This window comes from Periplaneta americana, chromosome 10 (genome assembly GCF_040183065.1).
Source record: "Periplaneta americana isolate PAMFEO1 chromosome 10, P.americana_PAMFEO1_priV1, whole genome shotgun sequence".
NCBI lineage: Eukaryota > Metazoa > Arthropoda > Insecta > Blattodea > Blattidae > Periplaneta > Periplaneta americana.
This window is the reverse complement of record NC_091126.1, coordinates 9,639,856-9,664,375: the sequence shown is the minus strand read 5'-3', so window position 1 is coordinate 9,664,375 and position 24,520 is coordinate 9,639,856. Positions and strand designations below refer to the sequence as shown.

The following is a 24,520-nucleotide window of genomic DNA, read 5'->3' as shown; positions in this document are numbered from 1 at the left end:
CCCTCGTATCTGAAAACAAACATATATCTTATGTTTTTATTTCATATGTAATGCAATGCTTAAGCCATATTGACTGAATAATAATTAATCATATTTTGATATTTGTTATTCTGAATTATTTTTAACAGAAATTACATAGAAATACAGAAACACGAACACACATTACGAGCCAGTTGCAAATAAGTCACCATGTCACCACGTTCTAGCTGAAGTTCATGTGACGTATGGTACAGTAGTCTGGATTTCTGTGCCATAATGTCCATTTTCAATACCGTAGATAAATATGTAGCCTATTGGGAAAGAGTCCAATAATAACCAGTGTGAATGAAAGAAATGCACTTCATGCGATGAACTGCAGGCTGCACCAGGTGGGACTGGAGAAGAAACGAAGATATACTGGAAAATCTGAAAGTGACATCATTCTTGAACTACATCTCAGATTACCAGAAAAATTGGCAGGACCACCTTAACCTCTTCCCTTTCTATATATTTTACCAGTTTTGTGAAAAAAAAGTGTCATATTTTTTATTTTCGTAAAGAGGTCATTTAATATTGCAGAATTACTGTACATCACTAATTTTCTTACATACTTAAAAAATCAGCATGAAATAGACAATGGGACTCAAACGAGTTAACTCGGGTTAATAAATTTTGACACATGTTAGCAACCCGAGTTAACTCGGGATAATAAGGGAAGTGGTTAACAGGATGCTTAGAACACTGAGTCTTAAAGCCATCATGTAATATCACACATGTGGCGAAAGGTCTTTGGGTCGTCCGAGGAAGAGATGGCTTGAGAACACCAGTGTTTCGTTCAGACCATAACAGTTCTTTAAGGACTAATATTATGATAATGATGATGGTGATGACGACGACGACGACGAGGATGATGATGATGACGATGACGACGATGATGAAAGAAACACATTCCACGGAATAATGCTCAAATGCAATTGCAGCTCACAGTACCTAGACTTTGATTTTTCGCATTAGTAAAGAAAATAAAACTGGAATATGTTAGAATTGCTGAGTTAATGTGTTTTGAATAGGTTAGATTGCAATACCACTTCAGGTTAGTGGACTCAAGGTTTACAACCAAACTCTCAAACTCTCACCAGTATTTTGTGTTGACAGGATGGCTTAGTGCATGTCTGACTAGAAATGGGTTTCTTCTCTCGACTGGAACATAATGATGCATCCACTTCCTTGCCATCTAGTGAACGACATGTAACAGTCCTTACAGATATCCCAGTACCACATGTGACAGAACACTGCGAACATTAACAAGGATGCAACACAGTGCTAGGTAGTAATAGTGGAAATAGTCGTAGGTCTAGTTTATTTAAAAACGCATCAAACTGTTAGAGTTATCCTGGGTCGAAATTCAACATGGACGAGAAATGGCTAACAAATTTTTCCTGCAGTCTTCTGTCAAGGTGAGGGTTCTTTTACGTACTGGTACTGGTACACAAAGCTTCATCTTCCTCCCGGAGAAATTCACACTTTTAAATCCATTGCCCTCGTCGGGGCTTAACCCATGAACCTCAGATCCACCAGACCACTGAGGACGACCCAGTGCTAGGAAAACAACTTATCATTTATATGTAAATATCAGAATATCAGCAACAACACGAAATTTTAAAATTATAAACTGTTGGTTTGTTAAAAACCAGAAGCTTCTATAACAGGCCTGCACAAGGTTTGCGCTCTCCGAACCGGCTCACAGCTCATGAGTGGAAAGTAGTTATTGGCTGCACTCTGTATAAGGGTGGACTGGAAGAAGGGGTGATCTCGTACAAAATATACACAAAAGGAAATACTAGTACGAGTGTTGATGAAATGAATTCCCGTTCAGTGTTTACAAAACTATCTTGGACTATTATAAATTAATAAAAAAATATTTATTTCACAGAAATAATAGAAATTCTATAGCTACTTAAATGTACAATATCATTTTGTTATATTTTATTTATCAGTACATGAAAACGGAGTTTTATGCTGCTGGCAGCTGAAAGGAACAGTACTGCTCGTAATGAAACATCAGTTACAGATGGTCGATGCCTGCCTTTATTAAAGTTGATTATAGAAAACAGTTGCTCACGAATATAAATGTTGAGCCAAACATAGCAATCATTTTCACAGCCAGCCTGTGTAGTCGTGGATATTATTGCTGAGGTTTAGTCTTGTAAAACTCAACCAGGCTAGTAGTATTATTCAAACGGTCTTTAGCCCATAGATCCCATTGAAGATCAATAAGTTGGAGCTGTAAATCGTTAAATGTTATGTTTTATTTAATGATGCTCGCAACTGTCGAGGTAATATCAGTATCGCCTGTGTGCCGGAAATTTGTCCTGCAGGAATTCTTTTACATGCCAGTAAATCTACTGAAATGAGCCTGTCGCATTTAAGCACACTTAAATGCCATCAACCTGGCCCGGAATCGAACCCGCAACCTCGGGCATAGAAGGCCAGCGCTATACCAACTGCGCCAACCAGGCTGACCTGTAAATTGTATGACACTGTTTCAACTGGTGTTGAATGAATTTATTATGATAACTTTAAACTTCTTTCCAATTAAGACAAGATCTTGGAACCTAGAATTAAATTAATTTTCAATTTCAATTAATATTTGCACATAATAGTTTAACATGGCTTCATCACGAGCAGTTTCTATCGTTCGAAAGTGAGCCATATTCATATTACCTTCCCGAAACTGACTTATGAAAAGTGTAAGTTTACGTAAACTAGTTAATCGAACATTCTGCAAGGTTAATTTCGAAAATAAATTTGCAAATCTTTTATAAGATATTTTTCCTTCCTCTTTGTCCCCGCATATGATCCATATATATTAATGTCGTCTATCATCTGATATCTTATTCAGCCCCGAACTCTTCTCCGTTCACCATTCCTTCCAGTGCATCCTTCAGTAGGCAGTTTCTTCTCAACCAGCGACTGATATACTAACATTGAAACTGGGTGTCAATTAAGCAAAGACTAGTTAAGAGCTAGTGACTCAGTTGTCTAGTGCTTGGCATTACTTTGTCATTTACGAGTTTATTTCTGATAATGGTAGAATATTGTATATAAAGCATTCCTTATATTACTGTAGAAGTTCGGGAAACAATAGGCTATTTCACAGTGAGAAGACTAAAAACTGTAGGTACGAGTTAACGGTTTGGAGATAAAGCAAAGAGGTACCGTAAATATCTAGAATATAAAATATAACATTAAATGCACTTGTAGTTTTAGATCAGTGGTACTGAAGTAAGTTCGTTATAAGGCTCACCTGCTGCCACGCCTCAAGTTGCCAGGAGGCACAGGGTTCTCTCGTGCAAGTTTCCTTGTAATGGGGTATGGGTTGTGACTCACAGTAACCGGGTGCCACAATGCGGTTTCCCATCTGACACCAGAGGGAGTTCTTGCGTTCCCCAACACCACACGTAACGGAGCACTACGAAGCCAGCAAGTGCAGACGAAACAAGCAGGAAACACAGACAAGAGACTACTAAGCATTAACAGAGATCTCAAGACGAATAATTTTACAAAGTTCCCATTGTAGATTTTTAGGTTTTCGTACAGAATCACAGATGTAAAACCATCCAATGCTGCAAAGTATGTATTGGCTCCATCGTCAGATAGAAAAAAGTATATTACCAAGAGCTATTTTCCAGGCCTGGACCTTCAAAACAGATCTAATAAATAGTTTTCTCTTTGCTTGTCTTGTTTGATGATGGAGATTATACGTAGCTATAACAGATAGTTGTGCATCTGACACGGTGCAGAACCTAAAAATCTCGCTCCTCTAAGTGACAATAAAACTAAATAAAGTGAAGTATGAATAGGCTAAGACATCAACTGAAGCAAACACTGTACACATGAAACACAATATCACGGGGAAATAGAAAAGAACTGCATATTGGATTTACATCTATAAAAAGACAAAGATACACAACATGATAGCAAGAATTAATCTCGACATACAAAAGAGCTAACTGAAATAAAGACTTCCCCATAAGTATTAACAACAAAATTTATGACAAAAGAAGGCAGTGCTAAGTTAGTGTCAAGTTACCAAGATACTGAAGAGACGTTTTATTTATTATATTCTTATGTATTCTTCTCAGGGACTACACAGTTAATAAATTTTACTTGACTTCCATTTATAATAAAAATTCAATGGTTTGTGATTTCTATTACATTATTCTTAAAAGAGAATATTAATAAATTTATACCACCAAATACCCGTTGCCACACTTACAAACCCAATGAGTTTTTGTAGTTTAAAAAAAAAAATCCCTTGTGCATGGAATTCATAAAGAAATCACTTTATAACACTGAAGGTTTTCTTATTCCTTCTCAATGCAGGAAGCTGCATAACGAAGTCAGTGGATGAAATACCGGTACATATAATTATCCCGAATTTCAGAATTCTGAGTCTGCATGTTTTTCATTTTTCATTTTCACAAAAATGCTATAATGCTAGGCCTACACTTTATCTTATAATGGAATGTGAATAAACGTATTTGTACGGTATCTATTGAATATATATCACTGTGATAATTACACTAATAATTTAGATACTGGTATCTAACTACAATGCAATTAATATTGTACCAGAGCGTGTAGAAGAGAAAGTGACGTTACTTCCTCTAGTTCAGTGATTCGTCACCGAGTGGTGCTAGCTCTGTTTTCCGTCCACAGTTTCAGGATCACTATTCGAGTGAATGTAAAAGATTTTTAAAAATAACCCATTAGATAAGATTATCTTGTAGAGTATTTTGTTACAATATTTTACTTGTTTAAAAATTTAATATTACTACATTAACGAATTGTGAGTTATATAACACAACCCTGAATAGTAAATAATGACTAAATAGTAGATAAAAACTATTGGTGAAAATGAAGTCTCTTTTTTATTATATTACATTCTTTCTTCTGTATAAAAAAACTATAATTTCATGTCAATGCGTACTTTATAATGCCATAAAAATGTTCAGTTTTGCGAAGCTGTACTTTTTTTTTTGCGTATTTCTGGCTGAAACCAGCACAATGTTCCATTTTTCGGTTAATTATTATATTATAAAATCCGAGATCTAGTGATGAGAATTATTAGCAGTGGAATAAATATAAACAGTATGGTGGTAGCAAGGAACTGTCGTGGGTGTTCATAATGGATAGGAGATTTATACTCAAATAAGAGCAAAGCATTCTGGAAATGGAGCACAAAATTATGTGAAAATCTCAACAATATTATTTCTCCTACGTTAAGCAGATCAGAAGAAGGGCGCAGGCAACTCTGGTCTGTGATTCAATGTTTCCAGAAAACAAACGAACTCTTAATTCCGAAGTTCTGTGTGATACTTCAGCATAATGAAATATAAATGCAATGACTGCAATAGCTATTAAATAAAATGTACAACGTACTGGTGACAGTTCTCCAAGAACCCATTTAGGGCAGTCCTGGGCCCCACAAGGTCGCTCCAAGACAGGGGGGTCGCTCAGCTTACAGTCTGCCTCATCCTTGGGCCAACCTCGTTCGTCTACGCAATGAGCTGTCCGTGTTTCAATTCCTCCACCGCAAGTCTTAGAACACTGTAAATATAAAGTACACATTCTACTGTCGACTTGTGATAACTGTTCATGAAAAATAGATTTTTGCCACTGTAAAACAGAACATGACATAATATATTCTATAACCTTATGTAGGTATCATCTTTATGTCTATGCATAGTGTACTGTAATATTATGCCCTCTGTTTAATGTATGAAAGTTCCCATTCTAGAAATGAGTATTACATTTTTTCATTAGTTCAGCAAATTCAAATAACACATTATGACTAAGGATTATTTCTTACAAAGAAACAAAACTTTCATTGCCATGCCAAAGAAAGTAGTACCTGACGTGTGTTATGTATACTAATCTTTGTTTGTTTATTTCTTATCGGTGCCACAACAATGAAAGGAAATTCATTTGAATACATTTTTTCTAGATATTTGTGTTACACTAAGGTTACATAGCCTTTATTGAAATTAGATCACTGTGTATTTTGTATCTAAAAGTCCTCGAACACACAATCTTCCAAAATAATGAACAATCCTGTTAAAAAATTTCCTGTAGTCAAAAAAATGTCTCTCAAATTTTATACTCTGGTGTGTGATATTACAAAGAGAAATGACTGCAGTAAATTTAGTAAATCTTTGCAATACTGCTTTGTTTTATTTCAAGTTCTTACGAGTCTCAATTTGATTCACTCCATGCAATAGATTTCTATCTGGAAATTATATTATATCAAAGTGCTGACAATTCTGAAAACTATACAACAGCACTGCTATACAACAATAAACAGTGACAAATGAAACAAAAAACAGTCATAAAATCCTACTTAATTTACTAGTAGCGGTAATTAAAATTATGTATGTCTTTGCAGCATGATGGTAAAAATGACTTATCGAGATCACAAAGACTGAACACATTACAGTATTCGTATAATGTTTATAAAGGTTTCAGAAGTAAAATACATTCGTCCATTTTTCCTTGAAACAGATTGTTGCAGGTTCAATTACTATCATAGCATATATTGCTACCTTGCTGCGTTGCTAGCAAAGATGCTAGATATCTCACCCAGAATAGGAGAATGTAAATAATCCGAATCATTCAATGAAAAATAAATTATTATTCTTTGTACACACCAAATAAAACTAATATTTAAGTTTGACAAATATTTTACTCCATTTTGAATCTTGCGTACACCACTTTTAACACTTGAATATAATTAATTGATGAACTAGTGGACTTACTCGTGTTAAATATGTAATATTTGTCCGGCTTACAGCTGTTTCAGTGCATCACGCACCATCATCAGAGCCTACTAGCCGGCTCTGATGATGGTGCGTGATGCACTGAAACAGCTGTAAGCCGGACAAATATTACGTATTTAACACGAGTAAGTCCACTAGTTCATCAATTAAAAATATTTTACACTTAAATTCGCAACTTCAAATTTAATTATTCCATATTCTAGCTGTGAAGCAATATATGAATACCATTGAATGTTAATAAATACAATAAAATACAATACAATACAATATGTATTTGCTAAATGTTGACTACGAAGTTGTCTACATTTATTTACAGTACACAGAATATTAACACCAGTAAAGAATGCATGAACATGTATATAAAACTCTCCTTCTCCTTCTTCTACTTCTTCTTCAATATCGGTATATCAGTATATATTTCTTCACGTGCATATTATATTTCATTATAGAAATGTAATCGTAATTCATGACATAGTGAATATGAACAAAGATTCATTAAATAAAATGCTATTTTTTTTTTCTATTTTTTTCATTCCCAGTAGACTCACTTGCTATCATTCTACTTTTGTATTCATATGACCTGAAATTTGATCTTTTAAGCTGATTGTCATCCTAAGCAAAGGTTAGTAAGTTTCTTTAAAATTAGGCCTACTGACTTTTAAATTCTTATCTAATTACTAAAAATGTTCATTTTTGGTGACTGGGAATAAAAATACATTTTATGTTTTGAAGTTTAATGCAGTTATTTTTACGTATCTACAAAAATCTGACCATTTTCTTTTTCTCTTGTATGAAAGAGGGATTCGAAGGCTTATACTGCAGCCTGAGGCTTATTGTGCTTACCACTCTTATTCTGTGGATTGGGTACATGAACGGGCACACTCTTCTACAAGTACAGCATGCCACAGTCGAACTTAACCCGGGCTATGGTGTGGATGATGATGATGATGATGATTATGATGATGATGATGTGAATTAATGATGGCAAATTGAGTCAGGGGTCCAATGCCGAAAGTTAACCAGCAATTCTGCTTCAATTGGTTGAGGGAAACCCCAACCAGGTGACTTGTTCAACCAGGATTTGAACCCAGATCCACTCGTTTCACGTTCAGGCATGCTAACCGTTACTCCACAGTGGTGAACAAAATCTGACCATAAAACATGGAAGTTTAAGCAGCAATATGAAAATATGAAAGTCGCTTTGTAGCCAACAGTAGTGTAACTTCTCTCTTGCACCTTTTCACTTGCTTTGTCAAGTACATAAGCTGTTGCCACACTGCTGGTAACTTGCCTCAGTGCTAAAAGCACAGCAAGCAAGAAGAGTAATTACACTTCGAAACTATTCCCTAGAGTTCCACTTAAACTACAGAGGCAGTTTATAGCAAAGAGATTGTGTAACAATTGAATCATAACCATAGAAAAAGGACTTTGGAAAACCTTCTTTGTATTGAAAGGTTGTCTGAGCCACATCCGCCCACAGTATGTTCCTACCTGTGACCAGAGACTAAATTCCCAATGGGTAGAATTGCAAGGTCCTTCACAATCGATCACTTCTGAGGGTCTCAGTAAATGAGCACACGAGCTGTTGTGAACCATGTTATCAGAGATGGTCGAGTCATGGAACTGCTGCACACACTGCAGGCCCAATGTTTGCTTTCCAGGACCACAGCGTGCCGAACACTCAGTTATTGGCCATGATCGCCACCTGTAAATTATCACATTAGGAAGCTTTAACATGTGGAACAAGTCAAGAGTTAAACAATTTCTTGGACAGTTGAGATAGCACTCCGTATTTTGTATTTACATTATATTCGTAGTATTTAAAGTAAATTGAGTTTTTTCCATTATACCAATAATTTCAAGTAAACTGTGTTTGGTACAAAAGTACTTTTTCTATGTTCTTCTTTTAGTAAGGTAGTCTGCCGAGTTAGCTCTATAACAGCGTGTCTGCCTCCAGACTAGCTGGCCTGGTATAACTATCCATAGTGGGGGATTTAGAATAATATAAATTTCCTCTGAAGCAAAATATTGTATCTCCAAATTTCAAAACAAAAAATAACCTCAAATAAATACCTTAGGGCCTAAATAAAAGTTTTAACATCAGATATGTTATAATGCCTGTGTCTCTGAAAATGAAAGTATTTCAGTAAGACAGAACACAACATTTTCCTTTGCTGCCAAAACTGTTCAAACCTCAAGGTAGGCCTACTGCTTGACAAACTTTATTGCCATAAATATAGTATGGTACCGTACGGTAAGCAATATAAAATCATGTAATTCCTTTCATACAGATATATAGAATGATTATGATTATGATTATGATTATTATTATTATTATTATTATTATTATTATTATTATTAATGACTTTATCACAATTATTATGATTATTTTCTTTATGAAAAAAATGATCATCGCTATTACTATCATCATAATTACCAGTATCATTATTCTACATATTATTAGTATGTACCGGGTAGCTATGAATGAATCAGTGCTGGAAATGAACATTGCATGAAACAGAACGTTGTTATTTTCGTGGACACTGTGGTGTTTATGACCAGGGAATTAATGACCAGTGAGATGATGTCGAGTAATTATAATAAGTTATAATAATTAAGTTCAAAATATTTATATATGGAAAATCGATTGAATGAAATGCATACATCCTGAATAATTTTCTTTGATAATTTTTTTTTTTTCCAAAATAAACTTGAACAACTTGGTACCGGTATGCAAGAGAAAAATATTTTCATATATTTAGTGTGCATAAAGATCAACGGCCATATCCATCTAATTAATACGAAATTAAAATTAACTGGAATGGACTATAGTCACTTCTTACGAGAAGAAACGAAAAAGTTCCTGAAATTCATGAACTTGAACGTCATTTCGGTCTGCTCTGGTCCATTTCAAGCCCTGGAATCAATATAATTTCACACCAAACTCAACTTTCAGTGCTGTAGCTCAAATATATAACATTTAGTAACTATGGATGTATTAGTTAATTTCGTGAAATGCATTCACTTACAAAACATGAATCACTTAATTAATTCATCTTAAACATTTCTATGAACAACTTTTTGTTTTTCCACTACCATCACCTTACACTGTATGGAAAGATAGTTTAGATATTAAATATTAAATTTAAAGAGCTTTTTATGCAAGGTTCTGCTACTGCCACGGGTAAATAACAGAGTTAGCTAATCAACTGGGAGATTCAATCTGGCACAAATTTCGTTACTAATCTAAACGCTACTGTAGGTAGTGATCCAGATATATAACAATGAAATTGACTATAGTACGGAGCTATTCAAAGCGAGAAAGTAACAACAAAATACATAGGCCTATAGCAGATTGCAGCAGCAAAGTTAATGTTAACGAATACAACAATTAAATAATTACTTGAGAATGCAGTGACTGTTGCAGGATTCTGTATATCTGTGCAGCTGTGAGAGGCCTGCACAATGCTCCTCTGGCACAATCTGCATGTTGTCCATCCTCACACATATTGGTAATTGCCAACGTTCACCTGGAATTAGTTATTAAAGCAAGCTCCTTAAATATAAACTGTCACGTTAAAAATAAAACCTATAAAATGAATTCCTTTACCATTTCCTTTATCTACAAAGCTCTATTTCTTTCATTTATATTCAGATAATATATTTAAAGATAATTCCCCCTTATTCACAATCCACCTCTGAATAATTTGGTGTTGAAAAGTATACTTATTAAGTTATTATATTATATTCCTGCAGATACATTTACTTCTGCTTTTTACTGATTGGGTCCTTTTCCAAAAAGTGCAATATGTTCAGTTGCAGCACTAGTGGAAGCAAGTCTCCACATTCAGTGAAACAGAAGTCGACTTCATGTTTACTTCAAAGTGCTGATATACCGGTAATGTGCTTATTTCCTTGCTGTCCCATAGCTACAGTAGAGGAGGCAAGACCTGCCCTGTGACCTTATCATGTACCGTGGCTGTATCACCAATGGGTAAGGAGGGGGAAGATAAGTTTTAGTCTGATATGGACTTCCGTGTCTGTAGATTCGTGTAATATTAACCATCATGAAATAAACTCTCTTCCCTTCTCGCACAGCTCACATGCCAGGTCTCGCCTCCTCATCTATAACAGTCACTAAGTGGCCAGAAGGTCTGGAAGATCAAGCTACTCCCACTAGAATGCTGTTCGTGAAATTCCGACTATTAGGGCTGGAAAGTGTTTAATCTTTAGCACTTCTTTAAAGGTCACTATGTTTACAACACACATTTAGAGGTCATTAAACTTCATTACGCGTGTTAATTTGTTGAAATGTATATGTCTTCAGTAATAATGTGTAACTCCAAATACACATTAAGAAAATAAAAACTGTGTTTGAAAATTTTATTATCAAGAATCAAAAGCATCTCAAACACATTTGAAGATTCAAAAACAATTAATTGATGAACTAGTGGACTTACTCGTGTTAAATATGTAACATTTGTCCGGCTTACAGCTGTTTCAGTGCTTCACGCACCATCTTCAGAGCCTACTAGATCGCGGCGTCATCTCGAACTTCTCTGCCTGTTAGGAGGGTGTGTTTTATTGTTGGAAGGTGTTGAAGTGTGGAGTGGAATAGTGTGTGTGTACTGAAATTGATCTGTGTGTTGAGGATTTGATCGGGGTGTGTTTTAGTGTGTTTGTATATTTCGTATCGTTCTAGTGTGTTGAGTTTTTGGTTCTTGGGTTGTGTGTGTAGGATTTCCATGTCCGTATTTATGTTATTGCATGTATGGTTAGTATTGTTTATGTGATCGGCATATGTAGATGTATTGTGTCCTCTGGTTATAGCTTTAATGTGTTCTTTGTAGCGTGTTTGGAATGATCTGCCTGTCTGTCCTATGTAGAACTTGTCGCAACTATTACATTTGAGTTTGTATACACCTGTGTGGTCGTATTTATTTGTTTGTGTTTTTTTGTGTGTTGAGATGTCTTTGTAGTGTGTTTTCTGTTCTGTATGTTATGTTGTATTTCTGTTTTCTGAATGAAGATGCGATCTTATGTGTGCTTTTGTTTTCATATGTTAGTGTGATGTATTTCTTGTGTTCTTGTGTTTCACACACTATTGTGTTTCAACACACTAGAACAATACGAAATATACAAACACACTAAAACACACCCCGATCAAATCCTCAACACACAGATCAATTTCAGTACACACACTATTCCACTCCACACTTCAACACCTTCCAACAATAAAACACACCCTCCTAACAGGCAGAGAAGTTCGAGATGACGCCGCGATCTAGTAGGCTCTGATGATGGTGCGTGAAGCACAGAAACAGCTGTAAGCCAGACAAATATTACATATTTAACACGAGTAAGTCCACTAGTTCATCAATTCATTATATTCAAGTGTTAAAAGTGGTGTACGCAAGAATCAAAATGGATCAAAAACAATATTTGAATCCTATAGATTCAAAATCCCCTATATCCACTTTCACTAATTAAAGGATTTTGACAGTAACTTGTGGCAAATAGAAGAAATTTTCAACCTAACAGTGACTTTTAACAAACCTTTTGCTTTAAATTTAGTGGCTTTTTGAATTCAAACTATACATATCATTACAATTCATTCTTAGAAAGCAGTATGTGGGCATAACTCAGTTCTGAACAAAATGGTCTTTAGGGGGTTTTGAACCTAGAGGATTCATTTGGAGGGACAATGGGTAATTTTTCAACAACCGACTTCACTATGTGAACGATGACTTTTTACGAAGTTATAAAAAATGTATACATGCATATGGGCAGCACTAGCAGCGTGTAAGTAGGTAATGATGCCGCAAGCTTGCATGTTTCTAGTTGGGCTCACATATCAGTGCTCTTGGTAGTGCAAAAGCTATTGCCTATGGTACAGCAAGAAAATAACCTCACTGTTGAAGAGGACTGAGGAAAGAAATTATACAAGAAATGAATAATACATGAGAAAGATTAACATAATACAATATTTTGTTTTCCTATTGAAACACTGACACTGAAAATTAGTATGGTACGGTACCTATTAAATTATAATTCAGTATCAAACACATTAGACCCTAATATATTCCTTATAGTCAATCACATCCGTTATTAAAGTTTTAAATATCCGTACCATGGATGTAGTGGCCATCTCAATTAAGAGTAGACCTACATTATCGAAAGATGACAATAACATACAACGTTGAAGACTTATTTCAATTTTAAGTTTATAATGGGAGCAATGACTTACCATTGCAGACCTTATCACAAGGGGACCATTTGTCTCTCAACTCCCAACGGTACTGTGTGCCACGTTGAACTGTGTACTGGAAGGTTATATTTGGTGGATGTAAGCTTCCCACAGAGAGAACCTAAACAAAGTGCCACAAGTATGTAAAAATAGTGCACACAACGCACTGAGTTTCTCAACTAAGAGTCCCATTGAAATATTACCTCTAAAGAGTTATATCGAAATATTACCTCTAGGATTAAATCTTTCTTGAGAGGCCTGGATGACGAATTGACTCTTTCCACCACAGTCTGAGAGCCCGTGTATTCCAGAGTAGCACCTCCAAACAACAACAGCTTGCGGAAGATCGACACCATGAACCCTCCATTTAGAATATATTCGCCAGTGTCTTCATCTACCAAGGCTAGACAAATATAAATATTAGTTTAAATAACTTTTTCTTTTTAAATTATGTGAAAAGAATAGGGTTCTCAAGTGCCCTCCATTCTGTAGGATAACATGTATTTGAGGGTGAAAAAATTTGTCTTTTCTAGATCCCACATGGAATGCTCAAAATCCGTATTTACGGACATTGCGTCATAGGCTATAAACATTTTTATATATATTTTTAGAAATAAAACAGAATCATCATTTTCAACTAATGTTCCTCACAAAAAGGTGGATGTTCACAATAGATTTATATATGTACTATAAAATAAGATCATTTTAAAAATAGAATACAGCAATGAATACCGGTTTAAAAGGAATTTACAGAAAGTTAGTATTTCCATTTAATAATAAAGGAGAACACATTTGCAAGCACGTCTTCTTAATGTAAATCCCAGGTAAATCTCACTACATCTCGCCAAAATGTAAAAAAATGTAAAAAAAAAAATTGTACAAAATTTAAAAAATTGTAGAAAATTACTAAATTGTAAAACTATAAAAATTTGTAAAAATTGTAATTGTAATATTGTAAAATGTTGACATGTTCCACATCTTAAAGCTTCATTGCTCATGTAAGATCTATGGAATAAAATAAATGAATGAATGAAAAAGGTATCAATATTGTGTCACCTAAATTTTTATAACAAACCTAAATTGGTGGTTAATAATATATCCGCATTAATGTTATACGAATATAATGTTTTTGTGTTATAATGGTAGTGTGTGTGGTGGCCAGGTAGCTCAGTTGGTAGAGCAGATGGCTACGGACTGGAAGGTCCGGGTTCGATCCCAGATGGTGACAGGATTTTTTCTTATTGCCAAACTTTCAGAACGGCCCTGAGGTTCACCAGCCTCCTATAAAATTGAGTACCGGGTCTTTCCCGGGGGTAAAAGGTGGTCAGAGCGTGGTGCCGACCACACCATCTCATTCTAGTGCCGAGGTCATGGAAAGCATGGGGCTCTACCTCCATGCCCCCCAAGTGCCTTCTTGGCATGTTACGGGGATACCTTTACCTTTATTGGTAGTGTGTAAAACTTTAGTTTTAGTAAAGTTTTACACACTAGTACATCCTCCCACATGGTGCGAATGGATTTGTGTTACTCTCGGAAGTTCTTTGCATATTCCTTGTGCTAAATGCCACGACTTTTCTTTTGTGACATACCGGTACTGAAAACCTGGAAATCCTTGTGAAAAGTCATTTCATTCTTAAAAATATTGAAAAAATTAGCCTGTCACACATGTATCAATAAAATTTAAAAAATAGTAATAAATGTCCTCTACAGAAATTTTACAATTATAAGGTAGTACTCCATCATTTGACATATGGACCACTTACTTTCTCCAAAGATACGAAGCCTCTTAACTATTCTTCACTGCTCTTATCTCTACTGATAAGGTTTGCTTTATTTAGATTAAGTAGTTTTAATAGAAAAAACATCTATCTTGGAAAAGTAAGGTGCCTAGGTAACATGCTGCTAACATAAAGTTCATGGAGGAAGAATCAAGAGCTTCTCTCTTACCAAGATAGTTGTCATCCGTGTTCCCCTTGTGGCCATACTGTCTGATGTCAAGATTTGAAGAGCCAGCTGGAATCCGCACCACTCTGGTGTAACCATAAGTAGAGTTGTTGTAGCTACCCTTGATGGGCACACAGGTAGAGTTATCCCCCCCACACTTCCCGCACATGTCTGGAGACAAAGCACATAACATTCTCTCATAACATTTACCCACCCTTTCCTCTTGCGTATAATAGGAGAGACTGAGGGTAACTTGCCTGCAAACTTATAAACTCCACTATGCAATTAAATCATATCAAAGCACTAAAACTGGGCAGATTGACGAAGTTCAGGCGTTGTAATGGATAAGAGAATGTTTATTTTCACAATAAAAAGTACATTTATGCTAATAGACATGGGTGTGGCTGTGTTTATGTGTATATTTTCAACTCTCTTAATACATAAAAGTGGTTTAGTCTAGTCTGATTCTCTGTCTTGTTTAAACCAAGAAATTTAAACGGAAGATTGAGCTATAAATGGAAATCCTTAAATGATATCTACAGGTAATAAAAGGACCTCACCGAAAAAACTTAAAAAATTGATAGCTCAAGGAACATTTTGTTAAGGAACATATGCTCGATGACATGTGATTCTTTCTAGCAATGAATTCCGCCCTTATCACCTCTGTTTACATATATCTTTTTTTTACTTGGTTATTTAACGACGCTGTATCACCTACGAGGTTATTTAGCAATAATGGGATTGGTGATAGCGAGATGGTATTTGGCGAGATGAGGCCGAGGATTCGCCGTAGATTACCTGACATTTGCCTTAGGGTTGGGGAAAACCTCGGGAAAAACCCAACTAGATAATCAGCCCAAGCGGGAATCGAACCCGTGCCCAAACGCAACTCCAGATCGGCAGACAAGCACCTTAGCTGACAGAGCTATGCTGGTGGCGACTTCAGTACATGTAGGTCATTCGTTATCTCGTGAAACCAAATGCCTGCGTGTGCTATAGCTTATAGTAAGAACCTTATGGTGGGGGTATGTGAGCTAGCTAGCTGCAAGTGGAAGCGTAGAGAGGGAGGACAACTTCTCAGTCCACTTTCAGCTTCCCCTCGTGTACAGGTAGGTTTCACAATGTAATGAATAGTCTATACGAGTTACGTTGCTCGAATTATGTTGCTCTGCAGTTTGTATGTAGGTTTGTTGTTCTGTGTAGTGCGCCTTCAGTTCGTCCTATCATTCAATAAATCCAATATAACTCTGCCATTCTCGATAAAGTTGGACGATCAATACTATGTAGGTGTCAAACTTGTAATGAGATAAAGGGAATGCAATTTGAACAGCACTGTACCCAATTATCAGAAAAAAAAAGGAAAAAAAAAACAGATCTGAATTTTTGGATGTATAGGTCCTTAAGGACGTGACATCGATGATATGTTCCTCAACAAAAAGATCCTCTCTGTACGACCTATAATTTTTCAAAATTTGTTGTAAAGTCCTGTTGCATCCTGTATTTGATACAATATTCTGAAGAAGAGATTGGCCAGGAACTCATATGTCATGTAGATGATCAAGAACAGCTATAAGCTGCACTAGTATGGCTCAATCAATTATTTTCAAAATAGCATAGAATATAGGTCCACCACCGTGGAGTAATGGTTGGCATGTCTGATTGTGAAACAAGCGGTCTCTGGTTAAAATTCTGATTGGAACAAGTTACCTGGTTGAAGTTTCTTCCAGAGTTTTCCCCCATTAAGAACAAATGCTAGGTAACTGTCGTCACTGGACCCTAGATTCATTTTACTAGCATTATCACCTTCATCTCACTCAGACACTAGGTAACCATAGTATTTGATACAGCGTCGTAATATAACAAATTAAGAAAAGCATAGATTTCACAGTTAAAATTCATTAGACTATGGACCATTATGGAAAGTTACATTCACAAGCCATCATTAAAGTTCTAGGTAGGAAATACTGACACTCTATAGAAACAAAATACTATGTACGACATTGCTTAGCACTTAAAAAAATGCACTTTCAAGTGCAGAATGTCAGAATTATATTTGTTAAACAGAGAAACATTTTATTTCTTGCGCAGTGAGAGTGTACACTAAAGGAAACTGTTCTTGCTATGTTGGCGCATTGAAATAGTAACTAAGTAGGTACAGTTGCTACTTGTTTGTCACTTGCAAAGAGTTCGTAAACACGTGGGTATCGGTATCAAATTGAATGATGATTCTTCCTGTTAACCACTTCCGAAAGTAAACATATGATGTGTTATGTCCGATTCTTTGTTGTTGTTTATCATGTACAGTAGCATGCAAATTAATCCGAACACGACATATTTTTACATTTTCTGTCATTGTTGGCCTCACAGCTGCTCATACCACTTTAATTGATATCTGTAGTACGTGTAATTCCATTGTTGAAGGTCTGTCGTTATTATTTTTTTTATAATATGTGACATTTTGCCTGTCGTTTTGTACTTATAAGCATTTCAGTTGTGTTGAAGACTTAATACTGCAATCCTGTGTACATTCTGTCGTCTTCACAAATGGATACAACTCCACGAAAACAGTCTAAAATTATAACATTAGCAGAGCATTCTTGTATGACACAGAGGCATATTGCTGCAGAATGTCACATCGGTTTGGCTACTGTTAATTCGATCATAAAACGATACAGGGAGACTGGATCCATCACACCCCAGAAAAAAGGAAACTGTGGCCGGAAAAGGAAGACTTCACCTGCAGATGATCGTTTAATTGTCAGGAAAAGTAAATTAAATCCTAGACTAACTGCTGTCGACTTAACCCGCGAGTTAATGGCTACCACTGGGGCGAATATCCACATCACAACAGTGCGGCGTAGGCTTTTGGAAACTGGACGAAGGGCTCATAAGCCTATTAAGAAGCAACTGCTAATCCCTGTTATGTGCAAAAAACGCTTAATGTGGGCAAAATTACATCAACACTGGACAGTGAATGACTGGAAGAATGTACTTTTTTCCGATGAGTCTCATTTCGAGGTCCACAGCCACCGTGTTTCTTACGTACGGAAAGGATCCGAAAAAGTAACAGCAGCTCATCTCCAACAAGCACCCAAATACCCCCCTAAAGTAATGTTTTGGGGTTGTTTTACACATGAAGGGCCTGGAGCATTAATACCTATCAAGGGAATGATGAATTCTGACAAATATATTCACTTATTGGAAACCAGAATCGTACCCCAGCTGCAAAAATCATTTCCGGATGGCAGAGGTGTGTTCCAACAAGACCTGGCACCATGCCATACGTCTCGAAAAACTACAGAATTCTTCAACAAGAAGAATATTCAGGTACTCCCCTGGCCAGGCAACTCACCCGACATCAACCCCATTGAGAAATTGTGGTCAATTTGCAAAAGAAGAATGCAAAAAATGGATTGTTCTACAAAGGAGAAGATGATTTCTGCCCTCATTGGTGTATGGTTTTGAGATGAAGAAATGAAGAATATTTGTGGGAAATTAGTGGAATCCATGCCAAATCGTCTCAGTGCTGTTATTAGGAACAAGGGAGACCACATAGATTACTGAGGTATGTCTTAGATTTTTTTTTTATCCCGTTTGAGTGTTTTTGCACAAGTAATTACGTTGTTCGGATTAATTTGCACGCTACTGTATGTTTGTGATGTTGCAGTGGTATGCTGCTGTTATTGTATGCTTGAAAGTAGGGGCGGCTCGTCCATAAGAGCTACGGAGCTGCAGCACTCCCTGCTTTGACAGGAAAATAAAAATAATATTTATTTTAATTTGTAGAAGAATTGTTACAGCTTTTATTGGTAAACTGGTTTATATTTCATCTGGTCGGGAATATGTACTATTAACTTATGCATAATCTTTTTGTGTGTCGACTGTACTGGAATTGACACTGCATTCAAAGTCGTCCTGGGATCTGCAAGGTGGGACAGTTCGTAGAGAGTGTCTTTTGCTAGGTCAGGGGGTAGAGAGGTGAAGGGAAGCAGAGGGAAACTGCCGCTGTTTAAAAACCATATTTCGCTGCAGTGGCTTGCAGGGCCAGGCCACAAGGGATCTTTCCTCCCCTCCTACACCGCTATTGTAATGCTGCGTCAAATGGATTCTCTATTCCCTTAAAACTTAATGACAAAATTTTTATTTTATCTTCACATACTTACTGTTGTAGAATCTTATCGAGTTAATATAACGAAATTAATATTCTCTTTTGCCTTATTATTACGTATATATCCAGCCTCCAGCAGAACCTAATATTTGACTTAACTCAAAATGATTGCACGAGTAGAATCCTTTTAATATAGCAGTAAAATACGAAAGAGACTTCTTTTCCACTTTTAGAACATTGCCTTGGTGTGACGTCTTAGTACCGTAACTTAACCAGTGCAAATGTGTGAGTGTGTGTGAATTACAGAATATTAATTTTATTTTTCTCAACTTTGCCTTGCAGAGAATATTGATGTAATGAAGTGAAATTAAATGGTCGTTCATTAACCGACTTAAATCTTACTCAAGCTTCATCCAGCCGAAATAGTGCATATACAGTACGTAAGGAAGTATAACAATGAAATTTACGCTAAGCATTTGTGGTTACGTGGATGTGAACAAAAAAATTCTGTATTTTGTTTTCCTTGCCTCCTCTTCGGTGGCGATAATGCATAGACTAGGCGTGGTGTGACAGATTTAGGACATTTGCCCCTAAAAATTAAAAAGCACGAATCTTCGCTGTCTCACCTGAAAAATGTTGTTTCATTGACAATGTTAGGCAAAACTAATATTGCTGCGCAACTAAGTGAAGCGAGGAAAACAAACATTCTCAAAAATAATAACAAAAAGTGAAATTATTTAAAAAATATTGATTTTGTGGCCAATATGAACTCCCCCTTAGGGGACATGACGAAAAAACGATTCGAAGAACCCTGGTGTATTTCGTGGGTTGCTACAGTTCGTGAGTAATCTAAACGAGCCTCTCAAAAATTATTTGGAAAATGCCACTGTTTAAAGGTAGTTCTAAAACAATTCAGAATGAACTGGTAGATTGCATGTTAAGTGTCTGCTGATCTGAAATTCAGACTGAAATGGATGTTTTTTTTTTTTTTAAGCGATTATGGCAAATGATGCAACAGACATCTCCCAACTAAGTCAGGAAGTTTTGATTTTTCGATATGTAGTGCATTTATTTTTGTCCTATACTTATTAGTAATGATATCAAGAAGTGAAATTTGTATGTACCAAAATCTACTGCAGCTCCCCCAATCCACAAGTTCATGAGCCGCCACTGCTTGAAAGCGTAACATACGGCAATTGTTGTACTGCGTCAGCTGTGGAGCTCGAGGATTATTGTAACACTAGTCCCTTATAACCTACAGTCTACTTTATAGTTCCGGTATCTCTGTGCCATGTAATGCATTAGGCCTATATCGTTTTTGTAATAAGTTATAAAGTATTATAAGGTAATAGACAACATTCCTTACGTAACCTAGGGAACTGACTATTGCTATTCACAATTTATTATGAACTATTTATAATGTAGGCTAATTGAAGGAAAAATATGAAAAGATAAAAATTATCTCACCCAATTGCATTGTCGAGCCAAGCATATGATTACAGCCAGCTGGCTTGCAAATCCCGTTCACACACATATCGTATGTGTCAGGACCACAAGGTGTTCCATCCACGACTTTCTCCTTCAGAGGATAATAAGCACTAGTGCCATGTACCCTACAGTAAAGCTTGCAGCGCTCATCAGGACTAACTGCAATAAAAAAATAACAATAACCAAATGATATGAACTTCAAAAAAATTAATGGTTAAAAGTTCCAGTTCTGGTAAAATCTAATGGATGATAATTTTCACTCAATAAATTATTAATCTTCAGTATAATTGCACCAAAACAAATATAAAACGGATATCTCCAGTCGGGATATTGGCAATAGGGACTAAATCTCAGGCTTGCTAAGATAACTTCGGCTGGAAAACTGTTTGAAATCAGAAGTTTCTGATGTGACAGATTTTAAAGTACAACCACAGTCTAGTATATACAGTCATGAAGCTCAATATGTAGTAAATATGCATCCATAGATAGTTGCTAACCACTAAGATCGCTGCTATCTCTTCATTACAGACAATGCGAAATAGTACTTGCACAGTCTATTGTTTCTAGTACCCTCATAAACTCATGCTTCGTGACTGTATATACTAGACTGTGGTACAACCCTATATTTAAGAGAAATGAACCGCGCTTCTTGGAAATCGTTCATACAATGCAGATTATCCGTATTTTGTAACCACGTGAATTTTCAGAATTTTCAGCTAAGGTCACACTATACATAAGCGAATTTCTTGAAACTCCTATAGTACTTAAAAAATTGGTTTAATTTTTTTGTTCCAAAATCAATTCTTAAAAATAATGATATTAGATCTAGCTCATAAACAGCAACCTACTTTTCAGAATAATCAATTTTCTTTTTTTTATTTTAAAGCAATGATGAAAACTCGTTACTGGTAGTAATTGGGTGGCAATTTTCAGGAATATGAGTAATAAAGTGCCATGTTTTGACATTAAATTTCTCTTTAAGCATATCTGAGGTGTAACTAATTTTCTAGAAAATAACTTTGAAATCGAAGGAAATAATGAAAAGTGTCTACATAGTTTAATCAAGAAAAAGTTATTGATTTAAATTAATTCTTCTTCTGTACCATAGAAATCTTTTCCTATCATATTACCATATGTGAGAACTTGTCGAAGAATCTTGGAAGTAAAAACACATATATTAAATTTGAACTTAAAAATTTATTTTATTTAGTGATGACAAAGAATGCTTATTTACTTTCACTGGAAGGTTTAGGTTATTTGCATGTTAATTAGCCTATAGTGTTCATCCCTTATTCAGGGTGAGATGTCTAGCATCCTTGCACAGCATGGTAACAATTATGCTCTGACAGTAAATGAACCTCTAATAGATTCTTTCAAGGAAAAATGGACAAAATAGTCTATTGTATGAATACTGCAATGTGTTCAGTCTCAGTGATCTCGAAAATAGTCATTTTTACCATCTTAATACCTACACCAATTTTACTTTTGGCATACGGAATGAAGAGAATCCTTTCTAGTAGTAATGAATTCAAGGGATGTCCTGGGGGGAATGACCCTCTTGGAGATTTCAGACGTGTTGTAACAAAGTAATATAATTTACACAAAAGAATACTTAACACTGGATTTATGTGAAAATTATACACAGAAAGATAGTTACCTATTCATATTCACTATGTTTTACGTACCGTAACAGTATTAACATTTTCAAGTTAATGCCTATATTAACATTTAGTACAATAGTATTTAAAATAAACTATAAACGAATGCCATTAGGAAAGTTCAGGATAACAGAGAGGGTTTGGAATTGGATGGGTTACATCAACTGCTTGTCTATGCGGATGACGTGAATATGTTAGGAGAAAATCCACAAACTGTTAGCGACAACACAGAAATTTTACTTGAAGCAAGTAAAGTGATAGATTTGGAAGTAAATCCCTAAAAGACAAAGTACGGTATATGGATATGTAAAAATTGGAGATTTATCCTTCGAAGAGGTGGCAAAATTAAAATATCTTGAGCAACAGTAACAAATATAAATTACACTCGAGAGAAAATTAAACGCAGAATATATATGGAAAATGCGTGTTATTATTCGGTTGTGAAGTTTTTGTCATCCAGTCTGCTCTCAAAAAAAATCTGAAAGTTAGAATTTATAGAACAGTTTTATTACCGGTTGTTCTGTATGGTTGTGAAACTTGGACTCTCACTTTGAGAGAGGAACAGAAATTAAGGGTGTCTGAGAATATGATTCTTAGGAAAACATTTGGGACTAAGAGGGATGAAGTTACAGGAGAATGGAGAAAGTTACACAATGCAGAACTGCACGCATTGTATTCTTCACCTGACATAATTAGGAACATTAAATCCAGACGTTTGAGATGGGCAGGACATGTAGCATGTATGGGCGAATCCAGAAACTCATATAGAGTGTTAGTTGGGAGGCCGGAGGGGAAAAAGACCTTTGGGGAGGACGAGACGTAGATGGGAGGATAATATTAAAATGGATTTGAGGCAGGTGGGATATGATAGAGACTGGATTAATCTTGCACAGGAGAGGGACTGATGGTTGGCTTATATGAGGGTGGCAATGAACCTTAAAAGTCATTTGTAAGTAAGTAAGTTATAAACGAATCCAAACTATTTGATTAACTTCCAACTTCTTTACTTTATTAACTTTTTAGATAATTATCTCGTTGACTAGACTGGCCAGCTTGTTACCTAAAAAGTTAATACAGTAAAGAAGTTGCAAGTTAATCAGTGATTATCTCTAAGTGTTAAAAGTGTATATAGAACAATGAAGAAAACTATTTCTAACATCATCATCATCATTAAACTAGTATAGTTCTTAGTTTGTCTTGCCTTAAGACAATCAGTAGCATTATTCAATACTTTCGAGGAAAAGAGTATGATTAAAAATCATTTGTAATGGCGAAATATTCTTCGACAGTGGTTAATTATTACTGCTGAATATTGACACATATACGATTTGCATTATTTAGGATACAACATACGCAGCAATGCAATTTTAATGTAGTGCATGCCGAGTTTAGTGTAACGTAAGCTAGTCCCCTCATCCTCCAAGCCAAATCAAATATTATTACGACATTACGAGTAATAAGTAAACAATAATTACTACAATTATTTGTTGTGATAAGGTACAACTATCACCGTATGGTGTAACGAAGATTTTTCTTTATGCTTTCATTAAACTGACATGTCATGAGTGACAACAGAAAACATTTCAGTGGAACAAGATGCAGACATTAGTAAAAGTGAAGTGGGGATCGGGGAGAGCAGATGCGCATGTGCATATAGGCGGCAAAATTCTAAGAGAATCCTGAGAATCCTGAGGTATTTGTTTATGTTTTGGGAAATCGCCAAATGCGAAACCATTTCTAATCACATATATTGCAGACTAACTTCCTAATTTAATTTAATTCTAACTTCTAATCTGAAAACTGTTTATACGCACTAAAATATTAGGCCTATAGCATTTGCTATTACTATCCACTACAGATTAATCAGCAGGCCTATTAGATATTTATTTCACCACTACAAGGTGTGCAAGAAAAATCACACAATTGTACTTATCATGCATTGTGACTGCAGTTTACATTAGAAAAAATCATAGCACTTCAACGTCAAATTATTTTTTAAAAAAAAGAAAGGGAAAAGTTAGGCCCACTTACAAATGATTAAACTAAACACGTGAAAAGGGTAGACTGCAGTGTTCATGTAAAATGTATTAAGTTTCTTTCATTATTTCCGAAAAGGTATGGTGTATCAATTGAACAACAGGAAGGTAGTGCCTTAATTTATAATATGTAATATCTTTTAAACTCAAGAATGACAGCCATTTATTTTAATATAATTGAGATGAAATTTTGAAATTACATCTATAGATCATAAAATATT

The 24,520-nt window shown here is 35.6% G+C and overlaps 1 protein-coding gene across 4 annotated transcripts in view; it reads right to left on the bottom strand.

Annotated features, from left to right (window-relative positions):
• Positions 1 to 24,520, bottom strand: part of AdamTS-A (ADAM metallopeptidase with thrombospondin type 1 motif A) — a 991,514-nt gene that overhangs the window by 396,354 nt on the left and 570,640 nt on the right. For all 4 annotated transcript variants that reach the window (XR_011334233.1, XM_069836834.1, XM_069836835.1 and 1 more), the window contains exons 13-21: positions 20,585 to 20,764; positions 15,013 to 15,180; positions 13,296 to 13,468; positions 13,066 to 13,186; positions 10,222 to 10,348; positions 8,310 to 8,523; positions 5,425 to 5,592; positions 3,287 to 3,451; positions 1,116 to 1,271 (exon numbers count right to left, since the gene is read on the bottom strand). Coding sequence is in view for 3 of the 4 variants with exons in the window: in XM_069836834.1 (XP_069692935.1) it covers positions 1,116 to 1,271; positions 3,287 to 3,451; positions 5,425 to 5,592; positions 8,310 to 8,523; positions 10,222 to 10,348; positions 13,066 to 13,186; positions 13,296 to 13,468; positions 15,013 to 15,180; positions 20,585 to 20,764 (1,472 nt within the window). In the remaining variant the exon portion in view is untranslated. The remainder of the gene's footprint in view (positions 1 to 1,115; positions 1,272 to 3,286; positions 3,452 to 5,424; positions 5,593 to 8,309; positions 8,524 to 10,221; positions 10,349 to 13,065; positions 13,187 to 13,295; positions 13,469 to 15,012; positions 15,181 to 20,584; positions 20,765 to 24,520) is intronic.